At 39.0% G+C, this 17,047-nt stretch overlaps 1 protein-coding gene across 1 annotated transcript in view; it reads left to right on the top strand.

Moving 5' to 3' along the window:
• The window catches only part of COL25A1 (collagen type XXV alpha 1 chain), a 602,710-nt gene that overhangs the window by 528,625 nt on the left and 57,038 nt on the right, over positions 1-17,047 (top strand). Inside the window, exons 16-19 of the mRNA XM_044681639.1 lie at positions 7,692-7,754; positions 9,624-9,692; positions 11,917-11,961; positions 13,618-13,695. Coding sequence (XP_044537574.1) covers positions 7,692-7,754; positions 9,624-9,692; positions 11,917-11,961; positions 13,618-13,695 — 255 coding nt within the window. The remainder of the gene's footprint in view (positions 1-7,691; positions 7,755-9,623; positions 9,693-11,916; positions 11,962-13,617; positions 13,696-17,047) is intronic.

Genomic DNA, 17,047 nt, shown 5'->3' with positions numbered 1-17,047 from the left:
AAGAAAGAAAGAAAGAAAGAAAGAAAGAAAGAAAGAAAGAAAGAAAGAAAGAAAGAAAGAAAGAAAGAAAGAAAGAAAGAAAGAAAGAAAGAAAGAAAGAAAGAAAGAAAGAAAACCTTGCTCATTAAAAGGCTATCATTGTGCTTCTGTTATCCATCATTAGCCTCCTTGCTTTGGACAAAGTCAATCTAAGTAGTTGAGTAATTCGAGAGTCCAATTAGGAAAGTCATGGAACCAGAAATGAGAGATCTCACTAGCTCTGAAGAAAACCTCCAATAAATAAACTAGAAGCACTTTCATGATGTAATCCCATGAAGAAAAAGAGCAGAAAGCCATATTTTCTAGGGCTTAAATAAACCTTTGCTATGTGGCTCATTTTTAACATAGCCACAAAAAGAGACCTTTTAATGCATAGTCAAACCTGATCCATAAGGGAAATAAGCGTTTTTTTGGACAGACTTCACGTTCTCATTCTCTGCTCCACCCTCTCCCCCTTCAATAATTTTACAAATCAATCATTACTTCCAAACAGGCTGCCTGGAGGTTCTTATTACAACAAATGTTTTCACTATAATCCTCCAAAGCAGGTATCGTGCTGACTTGAATTCTAATTAGCCTGTAAGGAAGAAGGATACTCTACGGCTCCTGCAATCAGTGCCACATCACATTAATCAGAATTATTGCTGATGCTTTTAGCACCCTGGCAAATCACCACTCCCTGCCTTTCCCTCTCCAATCCTGCCCTACTATTGTTTTTGGAAAATGAAAATTGGATCTGCTTGGAAGCAGTAAAGATCTCGGAAAACGCGACCTCCGATTATAGGCTGCTATGTCACAGGTTCCTTTGGACAGGTTAAAAAAGTCATATATTGGAAGCCTTTCACTTTGAATGACTCATAAAAACAAAACCAATGGTCGTAAATGCAAAGCCAGATATTTCTCTGAGTTGGAGACCTGCTCATTTAGGTCGATATTTCCAATTCACTTTTGCAGGTGGTCAGCTTGAAAAGTTTCCTATGAGAACACCTGGCGAGCTGCTTCTGAGTGAAACCGGGCTTATGAATCCCCAAAGCACCAGGGAGCTGCTTCTATTGACCAGAGGAATTTGCTTCCATTCCTTTAACTTGGTTAATAATCATTCAGGAGTCCTTGACTCATTTGTGTGCCCTAGACCTCTTTGGTTGCCAACTGACATAAGCCCTCGGAGCCTTTGTCACAATAATGTTTTTAAATGCATGAATAGAAAACATAAGATATTTTTAAATGACATTGAAATACAGTTATCAAATATTAGAAAAAAACCAAGTTTACAGATCGCAGGTTATGAATTCCTCGATTATAGAAACGAACCAAAAGATCCAAGATAATCCTGACTGTGTGAGCTTTTGCTAGATCCTGTCCCTTCTCTGGCAAGTAAATCTAGCAAAGTCGAGCTGAAAGAATCACATTGTCCATCGAGGTCAGCTGGATGATTACCTCAAGGTCAATTGCAATTAATAGCCTCTTGCTGTTTTTGGCTGTGTGTGGAGAAAATTAGTCACTGCCTTATTATAGATTCCCAGAACTTCATCAGATCTCTAGCAATCATCCTCGGTTTCTTAGAGGTAATAGGAAGGACACATTCCTTGAGTCAGTTCCCAGCTCTCTAATCATCCATTTGACCAGCATCCCCCAGCTAAAAAGCCTTAAGATTGCAGATGACTTCTAAAGATGCTCTTCAAGTAGAGATAGCAGTTGCCAAGGGGGTCAAGAGGAAACTCCTCCTCAAGGATCCTTCCTTGCTTTTCTCCAATTGAGCTGGGAGTAAGAGCCATATTGTCCTCCCCAAAGACTAGAAGTAATAGGCTTCAGCTTTCCCACTGAGCTATTTCCTCTTGAAGTTGTCTTCCTGGCCCCTTCTTGTGGGTAGTGCTCATTTAAGGACATAGAAGTTAAATAAAACTTAGATTTCTGTTAAAATAAAGGGCAAGAAAAGGGCTCTTTGTTTTGAAGTGATCAGAATATAGAATATAGGAGTATCTAGTGGGGTTACAGCTTTTAATTCAGTGGATTTGGGACATTCCAGAATGTTGTGGGGTTTGTGTGTATGTTTCACAGAGAAGGATAAATTGAGGGGTGAGGGGGCACCTAGATGGCTCAGTGGATTAAAATCCAGACTTAGAAATAGAAGGTCCTGAGTTCCAATCTGGACTTAGACACTTGCTACCTGTATGTTCTGTAAGTCACCTAACCCCCATTGGCTAGCCCTTACTACTCTTCTGCCTTGGAACAAATACACAGAATTGATTCTAAAATGGAAGGTAAGGGTTTAAAAAGAAAAAAAAAGATGAATTGGGGCAGAGTCTTAGAGAGAAGGAATTAAGATTGGACAGGACTGGGAAAGGCTTCCTGTAGAAGTTAAGAGAGAAAGAAGGGGAGAGGAAGAGAAAGAAGTAACAGAGAGAATAAAGAGGGACAGAACTACTTCACATGAAGACAATCCTTTGGTTTGCAGGCTCTTCTTCCCAGAACCTGTCAGTGTTTGCCATTCTTCTTCATCTCCCTGGGCTGTCTGGAGCCCACCAGTGATGGATAGACAAGAGGGTCCACCTGCTGCCACTGTTCCCAGCATCTATTAGCAAAAGGATGCTGTTGGAAGCTGGGCTTCCATCGTGCTTCCAAAGCATTCCTTCTGTCCCCTCAGCTTACTACTGCGCAACTCGTAATGCATCCCTTGGTTATCCAGCATTCACACATGGTCTGCCCCAGAATGTGCCTGCATAAGTGATAGGGCTCCGAAAGATGGAATAGTAGGTCTCCTCTCTCCTCCTTCATTGAAACTTGCTTTGTCCATACTGCTAAGACTTAACAGGGAAGTTTAGGAAAGAATTAGGGGATAACTTTTCCTTGCTATGTAAGAAGGGAATGCAACCCCATACCTGGAGGTGAGACTTTTAAATAGCCAAGAAGTGCTGGAGATTTCTGGTTGGCTGGTCAAGGCTTTTGCTTAAACACTTGCATGAATGAAAGACCTCTTCATCTTTAATGTATTGAATTGTGCTGACTTGCTATGGATTTCTACTCAAAGATCTAAGTTGCAAAATATTTGGAAGTTTGCAGGTAGCAAGTTTGGGTTGGTGCCTTCTAATAACTGCCCAAAAGGTTCATTCAGTCCAATAGAGGGCCAAACTGAAGAGGAGTCTTGAGATAGCTTAGTAGAGGGGAGAGAGAGGTAGCCTCAGAGTCAGGCTGACCTGAGTTCAAGTCTTTCTTCTAACACATATGGTCTTTATGTCCCTAAGTAAAGCCCTTTTCTTCTCTGTGATACCAGGCAACTCTCTTAAAACTAAGTTATATGTGTTGCTAGCTTGCTCAGTGAATAGAGTACCAGGCTAGGAGTCAGAAGGACATGGCTTCAAATGTGGCCTTGGACACTTCCTAGCTATGTGACCTTGAACAAGTCATTCAACCTATCCCTTGCCGTTCTTCTGTCTTATCAATACTAAGACAGAAGTTAAGGGTTTAGAAAAACAAACATTTAAAAAAAAGGAAAGTGCATTTATAAGTTACCTTGTTCTAAATTCAATTTTCCATGTAATTTATTAAAGAAAAATTCCAACTTTACTCTTCTTTTGATCTGTATCCCCTCATGACCGCCAGCTGATCAGTTAAGATTTGTTGTCTTCTTGCCCATTCAAATCATAGTGTCCCCAGCCATAGATAACTGATTAAGATCAGTCTGTTAGTTTCCATCCTACTATTTATTTTTATTCCTCTTCACCCTTCATTGGCAGACCTAATCTGGCTGGAATCCCAATTGACTTTGCTATCTGGGTGCTGGGCATGATAACACAAAACCAAAGCAAAATTGTTGTCTGCCACTGAAGAATGAGAAGATAGGGAAGTAGAGGAGAAAAAAATCAATTCCTCGATTTACATAAAGGGATTATGAGAGGAAAGCTATAGACTGAACAAACTCTGACAAGATTGGCACTACTCTTATCTCTGGAGAATGTTCTTCATTGATGTCACTATTTCTATAACAGAAATTTCTACATTACATTTCTATAACTGTCAGCTAAAGGCTTTCTACTTTTGCTCATTTCTACTTGGAAATCAAGATTTTCCCTTTTAACCATTTTGCAAAAAGTTTAAATTTGTTTCTCCTTTCCACCTCAAAGTGGTTACTTGATCATTTAAATTGATTTCCGTTTCTAAGTGATTATTTGTTTGCATTCCATCCCTGGGTATAGTAACCTCTTTCATTCATAGACCTGAAAATCCCAGGTAACTTAGTGCAGGGGGACTCTGATTCCCTCCCAAGAGGAGTCCACCAAAGTACATTGCCTCAGGATTACTGTCTATTTTCTATGGCCTTTTCTGCTTCTCTTCCAGCCTCCCCCCAAATGTGGCTGCAATATGATGGCCCTCCTACTCCCATCTGCTATTTCTTTCCTAACTGTCAGGGTGATTATACAGTCATGGACAATCATGGTCTGTCTCCCAGGAGCTTCAGGAAACATCAGAGATGCTTTGAATCACTGCTTAGGTCTTAGCTTAGCTTTGAGGGTGACCTATGGAAAGCACCATTGAGCCAAAAGGAAGACAAGCAATAGGAATTGGGCTCTATGCTCTGACAGTCTAATTGCAAAGGTGGACCTGGTTTTTTAAAAAAGTTTTCTCAGTATCAACTTCAACATTTTATAGCCTTTCCATTTTGTACGTCGGGGGTCTCAGCATTTGGGGGTGCAGAGGGATAGTGAAGGAGAGGTCAGCTGTGGGCTTGGAGTTAGGGAGACCTTAGTTCAAATCTGTCCATAGATACTTCCAAACTGTGTATCATTCAATTTCTGCTTGACTTAGTTTCTTCACCTGAAAAATGAGATCAATAATAGCACCTACCTCCCAGGGTTGTTGGGAGGATCAAATGAGTCAATCTATGTAAAGTGCACAGTGCCTGGCACATAGTAGAAACTTGATAAATATTCCCTTTTTCTTACTGAAACAACAGCATGGTGCTAGAGGACAAGTGCCAGATATAGGGTAAAAGAACCCAGATGTACATCCTGCCTTTATTGTTCATTGCCTATGTGACTCCCAACTTCTGGGCTTTAGTTTCTTCATCTGTAAAATGAAAGGGTTGTATTCCATGACTTCTGAGTCCTTTTTGAACCCTATTCTCTTTATCATCTCTGGGGATTCTTCATTGGTTAAATAAAGGAAAAGGACAAGATGACCTCTTAGCTTCCTTCCAATAGATTGCTACTATCATGCATTTTATTATGTTGACTTCAAAATATAGTACCAGTCACTAAAAGAAGCCCAAAGAATCATCTCATATGCCATAGCTAGGTTCTAGGGAAGGTCCAACTAAGTGCTCATAGAACCCACTCCCAGCATTTAGGAGAATGCAATGGAAGATGGCAACTGCTAAAAGCTAAAACAATCTGAGTTTAGCAATCGCATGTCCTTAACTTTGTAGGGACATCATTTCATCTTCTCCTTAGAAATGAAAAAGAGCAACTTAACTGTCTATTGATCAGTAGTCCCCAAGAACTTTTCTAGTTTAAAAAGGCTGATTCATGCACTTAAGGATAGCTCTGAAGTCTCTGGATTTGGCCATAGGATGAGAATCAGAAGATAGGTCTAATTTCTAGTTTTATTAGGACTGTCCTATTGCAAATGATTGTTAAATTCAATTTCCTTCTCTATAAAATGGGTGTTAACAATTCTTATCTACCTATCACACCAAGAAATTATGAGGTTGCTGTCTGTGAAACTATTTGATTTCCAAGCAGGGAAAGGATAAATACAAATTGATTTTTCCTAAAATTAAACATTATTTTTTTCTCCCTTTGACTAGGTTGAGAGTTGAAACAAGCATTTATGAGAAGCTGGTAGTGGATTTTATGTTTTGGATTGGTGAAAAAATGTAGATTCTTTCTCAGGGTGTCATAACGACAATTAACTAGTCATTCTTACAGAATACTGTAGGCTTTAGCTATAATAATGTGGGTTGAAATGTTGGAATTGCCAAATGCTTTCTTTTACCATAAACTCAGACACTATCTCTATCAGTTCTGTTTAATCACTTTATGATTAGTGAGGATGAAAATTTTAGATCCTCTAAGCTGTCTCTAGTCAGCAATAACACAAGCTCCTCTTAAGTTCTGCACCCTAAGATGGAATGTTCTCTCCTCTTGGTAACATGATCACTAACTGAATAAGAAATGCTTGTTTGTGCAACCTATCTCCCTTTCCCTTCTCTTTTACTGTCATGCCTTTCCTGGGCCTCCTGTTTGCCATGCACACTAACTGATCTATGCTAATCCATCAGAGAATTTAGTTTTCTTAGAGATATGGGAGATCTGGCCTGCCTAGAAATTGTCACCCTTTAAAAAAAAAAAAACTCAAACAACTTGCATTTTTTAAAAAGTATATTTAAAGTCATTTAAAGAGACACTGAGTCAGAACGTTTGCGGGGATTGCTTATTTATTTTGGGGGGCAGGAATGTTTTTACTTATCAGTATTCTAACAATAATGGATTACAAATTTGTGGTTCAGATTTTTTTTGCCTGAAATTCAAATCTCTGTCACTGGCATTTCTGAAATGCTATAAGTTCAAAATGGTATTTTGAGTCATTAGTTAAATTTGACTCTGAGGTTTTCTGTTCTGATTCACCTGTTCTATTACATATAAAGACACAGAGAGAGGCTAAAAAAGTAGAAATGTTCATGAAGTCCCTCTAAAGCACCACTCTCCTCTTTTTCTGATAAAACAGTGCCAAAGGTATGAGCACTGGTATGTAGGCATGTCTACATCTACCTATACATGCCTACCTTCAACCAGAAAAGAAAGTTACTCTTATTTTTTTAGTCCACACACATTTTTTTAAAACCCTTATCTTCTGTCTTAGAATCAGTATTGGTTCCAAGGTAGAAGAGGGGTAAGGACTGGGCAATTAGAGTAAGTGACTTGCCCAGGATCACATATTTAAGAATTGTCTGATAATCAGATTTGAATCCAGGACCTCCCATCTTCAGGCCTGGCATTCTATCTACTGAAGCACCTAACTAATCACACACACACATTTTTTTAACATCTAACTTCAGAATATACTTAATTTCTAAGGTTCATCGATTGACAAGTACCATTGGTCCTCTTCAAAAATGAAGAACAAACAACAATAACAATTTATTGAATGTTTACTGTGTGCCAGATACTGTGCTAGGAATACAAAGATTTAAGACAAAACAATCCCTGCCCTCAGGGAGCTTACATTCTCTCAAGGTAGACAGCATGCATATATAACAATATGTGCAAAATCCACAAATACAAAAAAAAATTTTTTTGAGTGAAGAAGCTACTAACAAAACCCTCTTTTCATCCAATCTTTAGCCTAAAGGTATTAAATTTTTGCTGTCAGTAACAAAAGGTGCCACAACAAATGGAAAAGGAGAATTAGAGATTTCTCAGTTGTTTTCTCTTCCTCTTTTTTCATCTAAATTCTATGAAGCTTTGCTCTAAACTGGTGTGTGGCTGAAGACCCTCCCTGATTAATTTTCTGTCAGTTGCTGGATCTCATTTGGAGATAAGTGGGTGATGGGGAAGGAGGGTAGGTGGGAAGAATTACATTAGGAGGAAACCAATTTTGTTTTAATTACTTTCTGGCAAATAAATAATGTTCTGCTATGTTCATCTTTTTTAAAGGGAGAGCCAGGTTTCATTGGTCCACAGGGAGAACCAGGGTTACCAGGGTTACCAGGAACAAAGGTGAGCATACTCTTCAGTCCTGTGGCTTCTATGCAGAGGGAGAGAGAAACGTTCTTCAAGGAGGTGGGTGATGGGATTCACAGGGGAGTGGAATAAATGAGACAATGTGCCTCACCCCCTCCTTCCTTATGGAAGCTACTAAACATCTTTGAAGTCCAAAGGCCAGGTAGAAGGGCTGAGTTTTAAGGAGAGTCTCAGGGAATTTCCAGATTCTTCCCCGCTAACTTCAGCAGAGAATTATAACTTGCCTTCATCACTGCATCTCCTTTGGTGCCAGAGAATAGAAATAAACCTTTCATAGATTCCACAAGCACCTGGTACCCAAAAGAGACACTTTGAAGAGCGGAAAGATTCTCTAATATAAAATCTTCAATGGCTTGTCCCTCTAGACAGCTCCAAAGAGTGCACAAAAAGCATTTATAAAAGCCTTTATGCCCACCATATGAAAAATTATTTTGCTATTTATCAAGTCAGGATGAAGCTCCCTTTTCATCTTCTCAAGAGGAAATAAAAACACCCACGTGAACTTAAAAGAAATAGAGCTGAATTTTTAGTTTTGCTTGTGACAGATACAAGTCCTAGATAAATCAAAGAATGGAACATTAGATCAAACAGCATTCCTTTATTTTTAAATAACCGCAACCCCTTCCTCCATATGTTGAATTCACTGGAAATCAATGAGGGGTGGTTTCAGAGAGTTGGGTCGGCATGCTCAATAGACTATTTCTGGAAGAAAAACCCTGAGTGAGTCTACAGAGGGAAGACTCCATCCCATCTGGATAAGCGCAGAAATCTCTTCTCATCAGTGGAAGTGATATGTGGCCATCAGAGGCAACCAATTGAATTAGTTTGACTTGACAGCTGGAACATAGCTAACTCATACAAATTGGGGATGTTCCTACACTGGGCCCCTTTTTACTCAATAAACTGTCCGAGTGCATATAGCACCTGTTTTAACCTGGGCAGATTTTAGCACATAATCTCTTCATCTTCTTCCCTTTCCATTCCCCCATCTAAGGGTGATTAAAAGACCCTATAGAGAAGGAGGAGGGGAATATGGAGGGAGGTGCTGGGAAGGAGAATAATATAAGGGAGGAGAAAGAGGGGAATGATTAAAAGCAAAACACTGGTATGGAGGGAAAGAGTGAAAGTCAGGATTAAAAGAGGAAAACAAGATAGAGGGGAATACACAGATGGTAATCATAACTGTGAATGTAAATGGGATGAACTCATCCATAAAATGGAAGCAGATAGCAGAGTGGTTTAAAAACCAGAATCCATTCCCCCAACTACTAGAATTCATGGTCCTCATCATCCTTCTTTGGGGTGACAACAACAAATTTCCATCAACTAGGTTATAGATCAAAGGAGCACAGAGCACAACCTCTAAGGAAATCTAGTCCAAATTCTTCATTTTACAGAAACTGGGGGGGGGGGGAGGGAGAGGAGGGAGAAGAGGGGAAAGTGATTTCCCAAGCATACAATTGCAGCAAGTAACAGAGCAAGGAATCCCAAGGCAGTGCCAGTGAAAAATACAGAGACTGAAGAAGCCTTTTAGGCCAACCCTCTTACCTTAGGAGAGTCTTCAAGATAGTACCATGGATAGAGTGCTAGACCCAGAGCTGCAATCTAGCTAGATGGTAAAATCAAAAAATAAGTCAATTCTATTGCTTTCTGGTATGCCATAAGGTTTTTCTTGGAAAAACATTTTCTATAGACAACTATAGAAATCAAAGTTGTGGAGGGTTTTCAGGTTTTTTTTTAAGGAGGCCAATTTTTGGGGGTTCTACTCAGTTCTCTTCCCACAACCCTTGTTATTATATTTTGGATATTGGTATTTTATCACTTGTCTGGTGTGATCTGTGACAGGGTGAGCGTGGAGAGGCTGGGTCTCCTGGGAGAGGTGAGCGAGGCGAACCTGGAGCTCCTGGACAAAAGGTCAGTTGTCTTTGCCCTGTGAATTGTTTTCCCTTGGTCTGAAACCAGGTACCACCTGCTTCAGACCAGGAAACCAAAATAAAACTCAACAAGTGTTTGAAGGGAACTAGCCAGTCTCCCAAATAGTTCCTGAAATGTACACATACTGTGCCTTTTCCAAATGGGATTGAAGCTATCGCTTTACATTTCCACCTCTCTTGGTCCCATTCAACTCTCTTATCTTGATGAACCAAGTCGAGTGGGATGGGAGCAAAGATAGGAAAGAGATGCTGTAGCAAAATCTTCCCCCAGATAAACCTTTCTGGGAAAATATGAAGTTGTTTCTGCTTACTTGTATTGTATGATGGTAACACCTTGAAAATATTAGAGTAAAAAGATTCATTTGACTGTTTGATCTTTATTCTGCTAAACTTTCCTGGCATTTAATGTGGTAACACTTTATTTTAATCGCCCATCCTACTGACACAGGAAATAATCTACTCTTTGAAGAAGAGGAAATTTATGCAGACAAATACTATTAAGACTAATGAGAATTATTCATGTAAATCCTCCCCTTGTTTTGATGGGAGAACTGTTCTCTGAATTACAATGGCATGGCTGAGTTGGTGGGAAGGCTAGAGAAGAGACCCAGGAACCATTATGGCGTCCTTGTGTTGGTGGTTATTGTACCCAACTAGAAATACATCCCTAGTGTTGGGACAGCTGACATCAAAGCCTGTTCACCATTCTGCATTTTTCTGTATCACAGCTAATTCCTATTCTCTCTTCTTAATGTCATCTGCCATTTTCTCTTTTCCACCATCATGCCCTCCTTCTAACAGGGAAAACAAGGCGAATCAGGAGCTAGAGGTCCCAAAGGATCAAAGGTCAGTAACAATGCCTCAATGCTTCCTATTGATACTACCCTTTCCTCTTACTTTTTTTTTTTACCACCAAGTAAGGATGCTAGGAAGTCTAATTTTTACAAAAGAGCCTTGTTTTAATACTAACTCTTTCTCACACCATCATTACTATTAATGCCTCCTCATTATGACATCTTAACACTATGCAGGTTTGGTGAACCTTTTTCCTAGTTCAAGTGCCCAGAAGCAAATTCAGGCTGTCTCCATTCCTGGAGAGAGTTGAGGGAGAAAGGGCTTGCTTTCAGCTGCTGGAGAGAGGGGCAGGGCATGCAAAAAATGTCCTTGGGCACTGGGAAGAGGGGGAATGGAGCAGCATCCTGAGTGCCTGCTGTGCAAGCATGCCACTGCTTCGCCAACGAGGCTATGCTGCTTTTTTCCATCTCATTTGCTCTGCTAGGGTGGTTTCTGCTTTTCCTTCTAGTTTGTAGGTTCTTTCTAGGCTGTTTCCTTTAGGTGAGGTTAGATTTCCTTTTTTATCAAATCAAATTGAACTCATCAAACAACACCACCAAAAAAAGGTAGGTGTTTTCCCCCACAATGGGATCAATGGGATCATGTACATTCCACAACTTGTAAAGGGCTCTCCTGTACCTTGCATTGATTCAGTGAACATTTTGCCTCCAGTTGAAATGTTTCCCCTACCACATAATCACTACATTTTCTACATATATATATATATATATATACATACATATATATAAAATACCACAGAGAACCTACTTGATATTCATTGAAATTTGCCATTCGTCAGGTTGTTTACTCACAAAATAGCAAGTGAGTGACAGGATGTGGGAAAGCAGAAGGCAAGAGATGGTAGCTCTCCCAAAGTCAGCCATTAGGATCACTATGGTCCTTGGCACTGAGCATCATGATGGTACAAAGGATCCTGAAGGCCAGGATTACTTCATTTCAAGAGCATAAAATGACAGTTTTATAAAAGAAATCTTTATGAAAGAAAAAATACAGGCTGGTTTTGAAAAAGTTACTTTGAAGAGTTTCTGACTGAGACATTGATTCCCGAAAATGTTTATAGAAAGATTGCTATAGTGTAGATAAACAGAAATGGATAAATGTGGCTGTGTGTACATACATGTGTGTGCATGTATGCCAAATATACATATGTGTGTACATATAAAATTATTATTATTTTATATGTTTAAATTATTTATAACCTCTAGTGAGTTTAGTTCTCATACAATGCAAGATGCTCTCTTGTTACCGACTAAATTGTGTATGCTAGTCAAAATATTCTAAGTCTCAATTACTGACCATTCTTTTAGAGAAATGAGGCATTAATTTATTTTGTTTTCCCTGGGTTATAGGGTGATCATGGAGACAAAGGTGACTCTGGAGTTATGGGACCAAGGGTAAGTGTGCCTGCCATATTGAATTGGTACCATTATACCATATTAAAGGTATCATGAGAAATATCTACTTGGAATGTTTTATTGATACATAATAATAAGTCATTTATTGATTCTAATTATTTGTCATAATTAGTGGTTATTATAATAATCATCCTTAATATTACATATATTATTTGCTATTGGTATCATATACCGATACGCATACCCCAATGATAATTATGAAAATTATTCTGAATATTATATATTATTTGCTATTGATGTATATACCATTATACACTCACACAAATGATAATTATTATTATCTAATATTATATATTATTTGTTATTGATGTATATACCATTATACACTCACACAAATGATAATTATTATCTAATATTATATATTATTTGCTATTGATGTGTACACCAATACACACATACACTTAAAGCAAGTGGTAGCATCCATTCTAACTATTGCAGCCACTAATACTTGACCCAACCAATGGGTACCACTCTTTTCATCATGGTCGTAGAGGAAGAAAGTAAAGAGTAAATGGTCATGAATAGACCTAACTAGAAGAGAAGAGGCTCTTAAAATTTCTTCTCTATTTTTCATTCTCTTCAACATCAATAGCTACCCTATGACCATCTGTCTATAATTGTCCATTGGGCAGTTAATGCAGTAATAAAAATAGACACTAGCCCATGAACTTTGGGCTTAAATGAAATCAAGGAATTGGGAGAGGCTTAATGGGGATTATAGACTGTCAGTCTGAAAAATATCAGTTAAGAGTGAAGAGAGAAGTAGCCTGGTGTAATAGATGTGATGTACAAAATAATACTGCCATATTTCTTTAGGGTATCCTGGCACCTGCCCCCTTTGGCTCATGGCAAACTCCAGCATTCCAAACTGGGCAACTGACAGGATACATCACATAGATGAATGCTGGACTTGGAATCAGAAAGACCTGAGTTCAAGTACAATCCTAGGCACTTGCTAGTTGTATCATCCAGGGCATATTACTTAACCTCCCCGGCCTCAGTTTCTTCCTGTGTAAAATAAACGGGTTAGACTCCATGATTTCTTTCAGCTTTAAGTCTATGAGCTTGTGAAAAAGATTTAATAAACAACCTTTTCCTTTCTATTCCCTATTTGTGCCTTGTACATCATAGGCAAATTAAATATTTATCAGATTTAATTAAATACTGTTGTTTGTTTTTAAATAGAGACCTATACCTATGGGCAACTCAAAAGCTCTTTGCTGCAGAAAGATGCTTTGTTCTCTTAATGCCACGAGATTAGAATAAGTCTATAAGATGAAGATGAGAAAAAAGGAATCACTTGGGCAAATGGAGATAAATCCAGTGCAAATGTTGACACATTGTTTTAATTTTTATTCTAATAACAATCAAAACTCTTTGCAAAGTTAAATTTCATCTCTCTCACCTTCGGTGGAGTCCATGACTTTTGTGCATACCTCAGGGAATCTAGAAGTTGCCCAACTGTGCATCAAAGGAGAAAATTTGGCCATAAATGTTTCTCTTTACAAAGATATGATTTGTGGGCTGGTTGGGATGGGGATGGGCTCAGACATAGTGGATGGATCCATTCTGGGGACACAAGAAAGCTTTGGTATCTACTTTTCAATGAGCAATTTCTTCTTGATGTGTTCATAGGGTCCACCTGGGCAAAAGGGAGATCCAGGAGCAACTGAAATCATCGACTACAATGGCAATATTCATGAGGCTTTGCAGGTAGGTGAACATTTGTCTCTAAAAAAAGATAAACCATACTCTTTTAGTTTCTTGGCATTTATAAATATTTGTTTCTCTATCCAGTCTCACAGAGAAAGAATCCTATTCTTTTTTCAAAAGCAAATCACTTGATTCAGTCCCTCAGACCCTACCCCCATGGTTATCACCCACAGCCTCATCACAGACTCTTTCCCTTTCCCTTTCAAATATGCTTAGAGTTCTTCACTTTGAACAGCTTCCTCTTTCAGCTACCAGACAATCTTTGTCCATCTTCCCCTACCAAAAGCTTTAAAATTATAGACCCTAGGCATTGAATTTCTGCACAACCGCCCGCACTCTTCCAAACTCTCTCTCTTGTCTTCCATCACCACAATAGCTTGGAAATGGTCCCATTACAGCCAAGTCACCAACCTTTCTTACTCTTTACCTCCCCTGACCTGTCTATGGCATTTCACCTGCTCCTTGATTATCCCTTCTTCCTTGGCTTCTGTGACACTAGACTTTCTTGATTTTCCTCCCTCCTCTCAAACTAATGTTTCCCCATCCGCTTTGCCAATTTCTCTGTAACTTCCTATCTGCTAAATTTCTGGTTTTAAATCTTTTTTCTTCTTTCTCTCTCTAGATAGATTAGCTATCTAGTTAGAGGATGATTATAGATGCATATTCATATTCATATGGGTGCAGACAGTTATATGTACACATATATTCTTTCTCCACATATGCACACTATTATCTATAATGTGTGATTATAATTTAGATATGTATATTTGTGTGTTGGTATACATTATATATATGTGTGTGTGTGTGTGTATGTATACACATATATATTCACATGTACCTTACCTGCGATTTCATTAGAACAGGGCAGTCCCAGTAAGCAAATTCCTTTATCAATGTAGATTAGCATGTATTCTCCAATTTATACTCTTGAAAGTTACCTGGATCACTCAAAGATGAAATGATTTGCCCAGGACACATCACAGTATTTTTCAGAATGGGAACCTCAGTCTGGACAATTCCAGGGCCAGGTCTCTGACCACTATCTTTGGCTGCCTTTCTTACATTTAGATAGAGAAACAAACAAAACATTTTTCTTATATATATTGAGAAGAGAGGAGGAAGGGAGTGGAGAGAGGGAGATGAAAAGAGAGAGAGAGAGAGAGAGAGGTGAAAAGAGACAGAAAGAGAGACGGATACAGAGAAAGAGACTTCCAGACTTCCAGAGAGAGATAGAGAAGAGGAAAGAGGGAGAAGAGAAAGAGAGGAGAGAGATAGAAAATACAGATGTAGCTACAGAGAGAGAAGAGGGAAGAGAAATGAAGAGAGAAGCAAAGGGAAAAGGGGAGAGACAGAGAGAATGAGACAGAGAAAAAGAGAGAGAATGAGAATGGTTTTAGGGATTGGACATGTGATTTCACTGGCATTGGGAGCTTCCCAGTTAGGGAAAAGTCCGCCATTAATGCAGATAACATCTCTGCAACTTACAGTCACGGATTGTTGCCTAGAGCACTGAAAAATAAAGTGATTTCTCTAGGGCAATACAGCCAGTATGTGCCAAAGGCAGGACTTGAATTCAGGTCTTCCTGACTCTAAGGCTGGATCTCTTTTCAATTTGTTATATTGCCTTGTAAAGAACACACACACACACACACGCACGCACGCACGCACACACGTGATAGGACAATATTGTAAAGAGTGACTCAGACCTCAGTGAGCTTACTTATTTTCATAGCTTCAGTTCTTTCTTTTACAAATCCACATATCTTGCCTTGATGCTTGTCTCAACTCCAATCACATTTTCCCAAAGGCTTCCAGAGTTTCTCCCATTCAGATGTCTTACTCTCACGTCAAATGCAAAATTTCCAACACTGACCTCATTGCCACTGCTCTTCCCTCATTAAAAATCAGGGCTCCTTTGTAGCCTAGTATGTTAATGCTACCATACTATTCTTTTAGTCTCCTGAGATTAAAAACCTTGGGATCATCTTTGATTCTTCCCTGTCCTGCATCCTTCATTTCTATTCATCACTGAATCCTTTAATTTCTTCTTTCAGAGTTTTTGAAGCCCCTCCCCATTCTCCTATTTCAGACTGATCATTAAAGAGATCTAAGTGCAAAAACCAACTGGTCTTCCTGCTTCCAATCTCTCTTCCTCCATTCCATTCTACCCAACTAATCTTCCTTAATGAACATGTCAGTCTCCTGCCCCAAATCCACAACTGCATTGTGAACAAACCTTCCAATCTGGTTTTTTCCATGATTTTCACCAAATCTCTCCAGAAAGCCTACCTAGTGATTTCCATTTCTCCCTTCTTTCCACAACATGCCCTGCTTGCATGTCTACCCTGTCTCCAACAAATGCTCTGTTGATTCCCACCTCTGTGTATTTGCTTCTGTTCTTTCTTCTTTCTCCCTTTCATTTGTATGAATCCTTCAAAACCTTCAAAGCTAAGTTAAAGTCTTTTCTCTTCCTTTTTTAAACCCTTGCCTTCTGTCTTAATATCAATTCTAAGACAGAAGAACAGCCAGCACTACGTAATTGTTTATGTAGTCTAGCCTACGCTGACTTCTGTTGTTCCTTCTCTGCCTTTAGAGTCACCACCATATGACTTAATACTTAATGGCTCTCCAGTTGTTGAATGTATATTAGTTGGATCAACTCAAGTAAATAGTGTCTCTTTCTCTAGAGAATAATCCTAGGCATATAAAGGGTTCCAGCAGATTCTTACCGTTTGAATGAATGGCTGCTAAATCACCAAATGCATCAGAACTTGTCTTCTATCCTTGAAGTTTGACTCAATATTTTTGCCCTGATGATTTATTCCTTTCTGCATTAGTTGTGAACAAATTCCTTTCCTAATATTGCCTGGCAAGGTAAGAACAAGACCTAGAAGAACTGTATTGTAACTAGGTGGTGCAATGGATAGAGTGTTGAGCCTGGAGTCAGGAAGACTCAATTTCCTGAGTTCAAATCTGGCCTCAGACACTTACTAGCTGTGTGGCCCTGAGCAACTCACTTCACTCTGTTTGCCTCCGTTTCCTCATCTGTCAAATTGGCTGGAGAAGGAAATGGCAAACCACTCCAGTATCTTTGCCAAGAAAAATCCAAATGGGATCACAAAGAGTTGGACCTAACTGAAAAACAACTGAACAACAACAACATTTTCTCAGAAGAGCATTTGGTCTTCCTTATTATATTCAATATAGGCCTTGCAGAAACATCTGTTCCTTAGTTCAACTTTTTTTTTACCTTTTATTAAAAAACAGAAAGAAACCTTTTCTCTTTGTCCTATGCCTAAAAAAATGCAAAGGGAAATATGTTTAAGCTTTGGGAAAGTTGTTGCTTCAGTTT

This window comes from Gracilinanus agilis, chromosome 6 (assembly GCF_016433145.1).
Source record: "Gracilinanus agilis isolate LMUSP501 chromosome 6, AgileGrace, whole genome shotgun sequence".
NCBI classification, from domain to species: domain Eukaryota; kingdom Metazoa; phylum Chordata; class Mammalia; order Didelphimorphia; family Didelphidae; genus Gracilinanus; species Gracilinanus agilis.
This window is presented reverse-complemented; position numbering and strand designations above follow the sequence as displayed.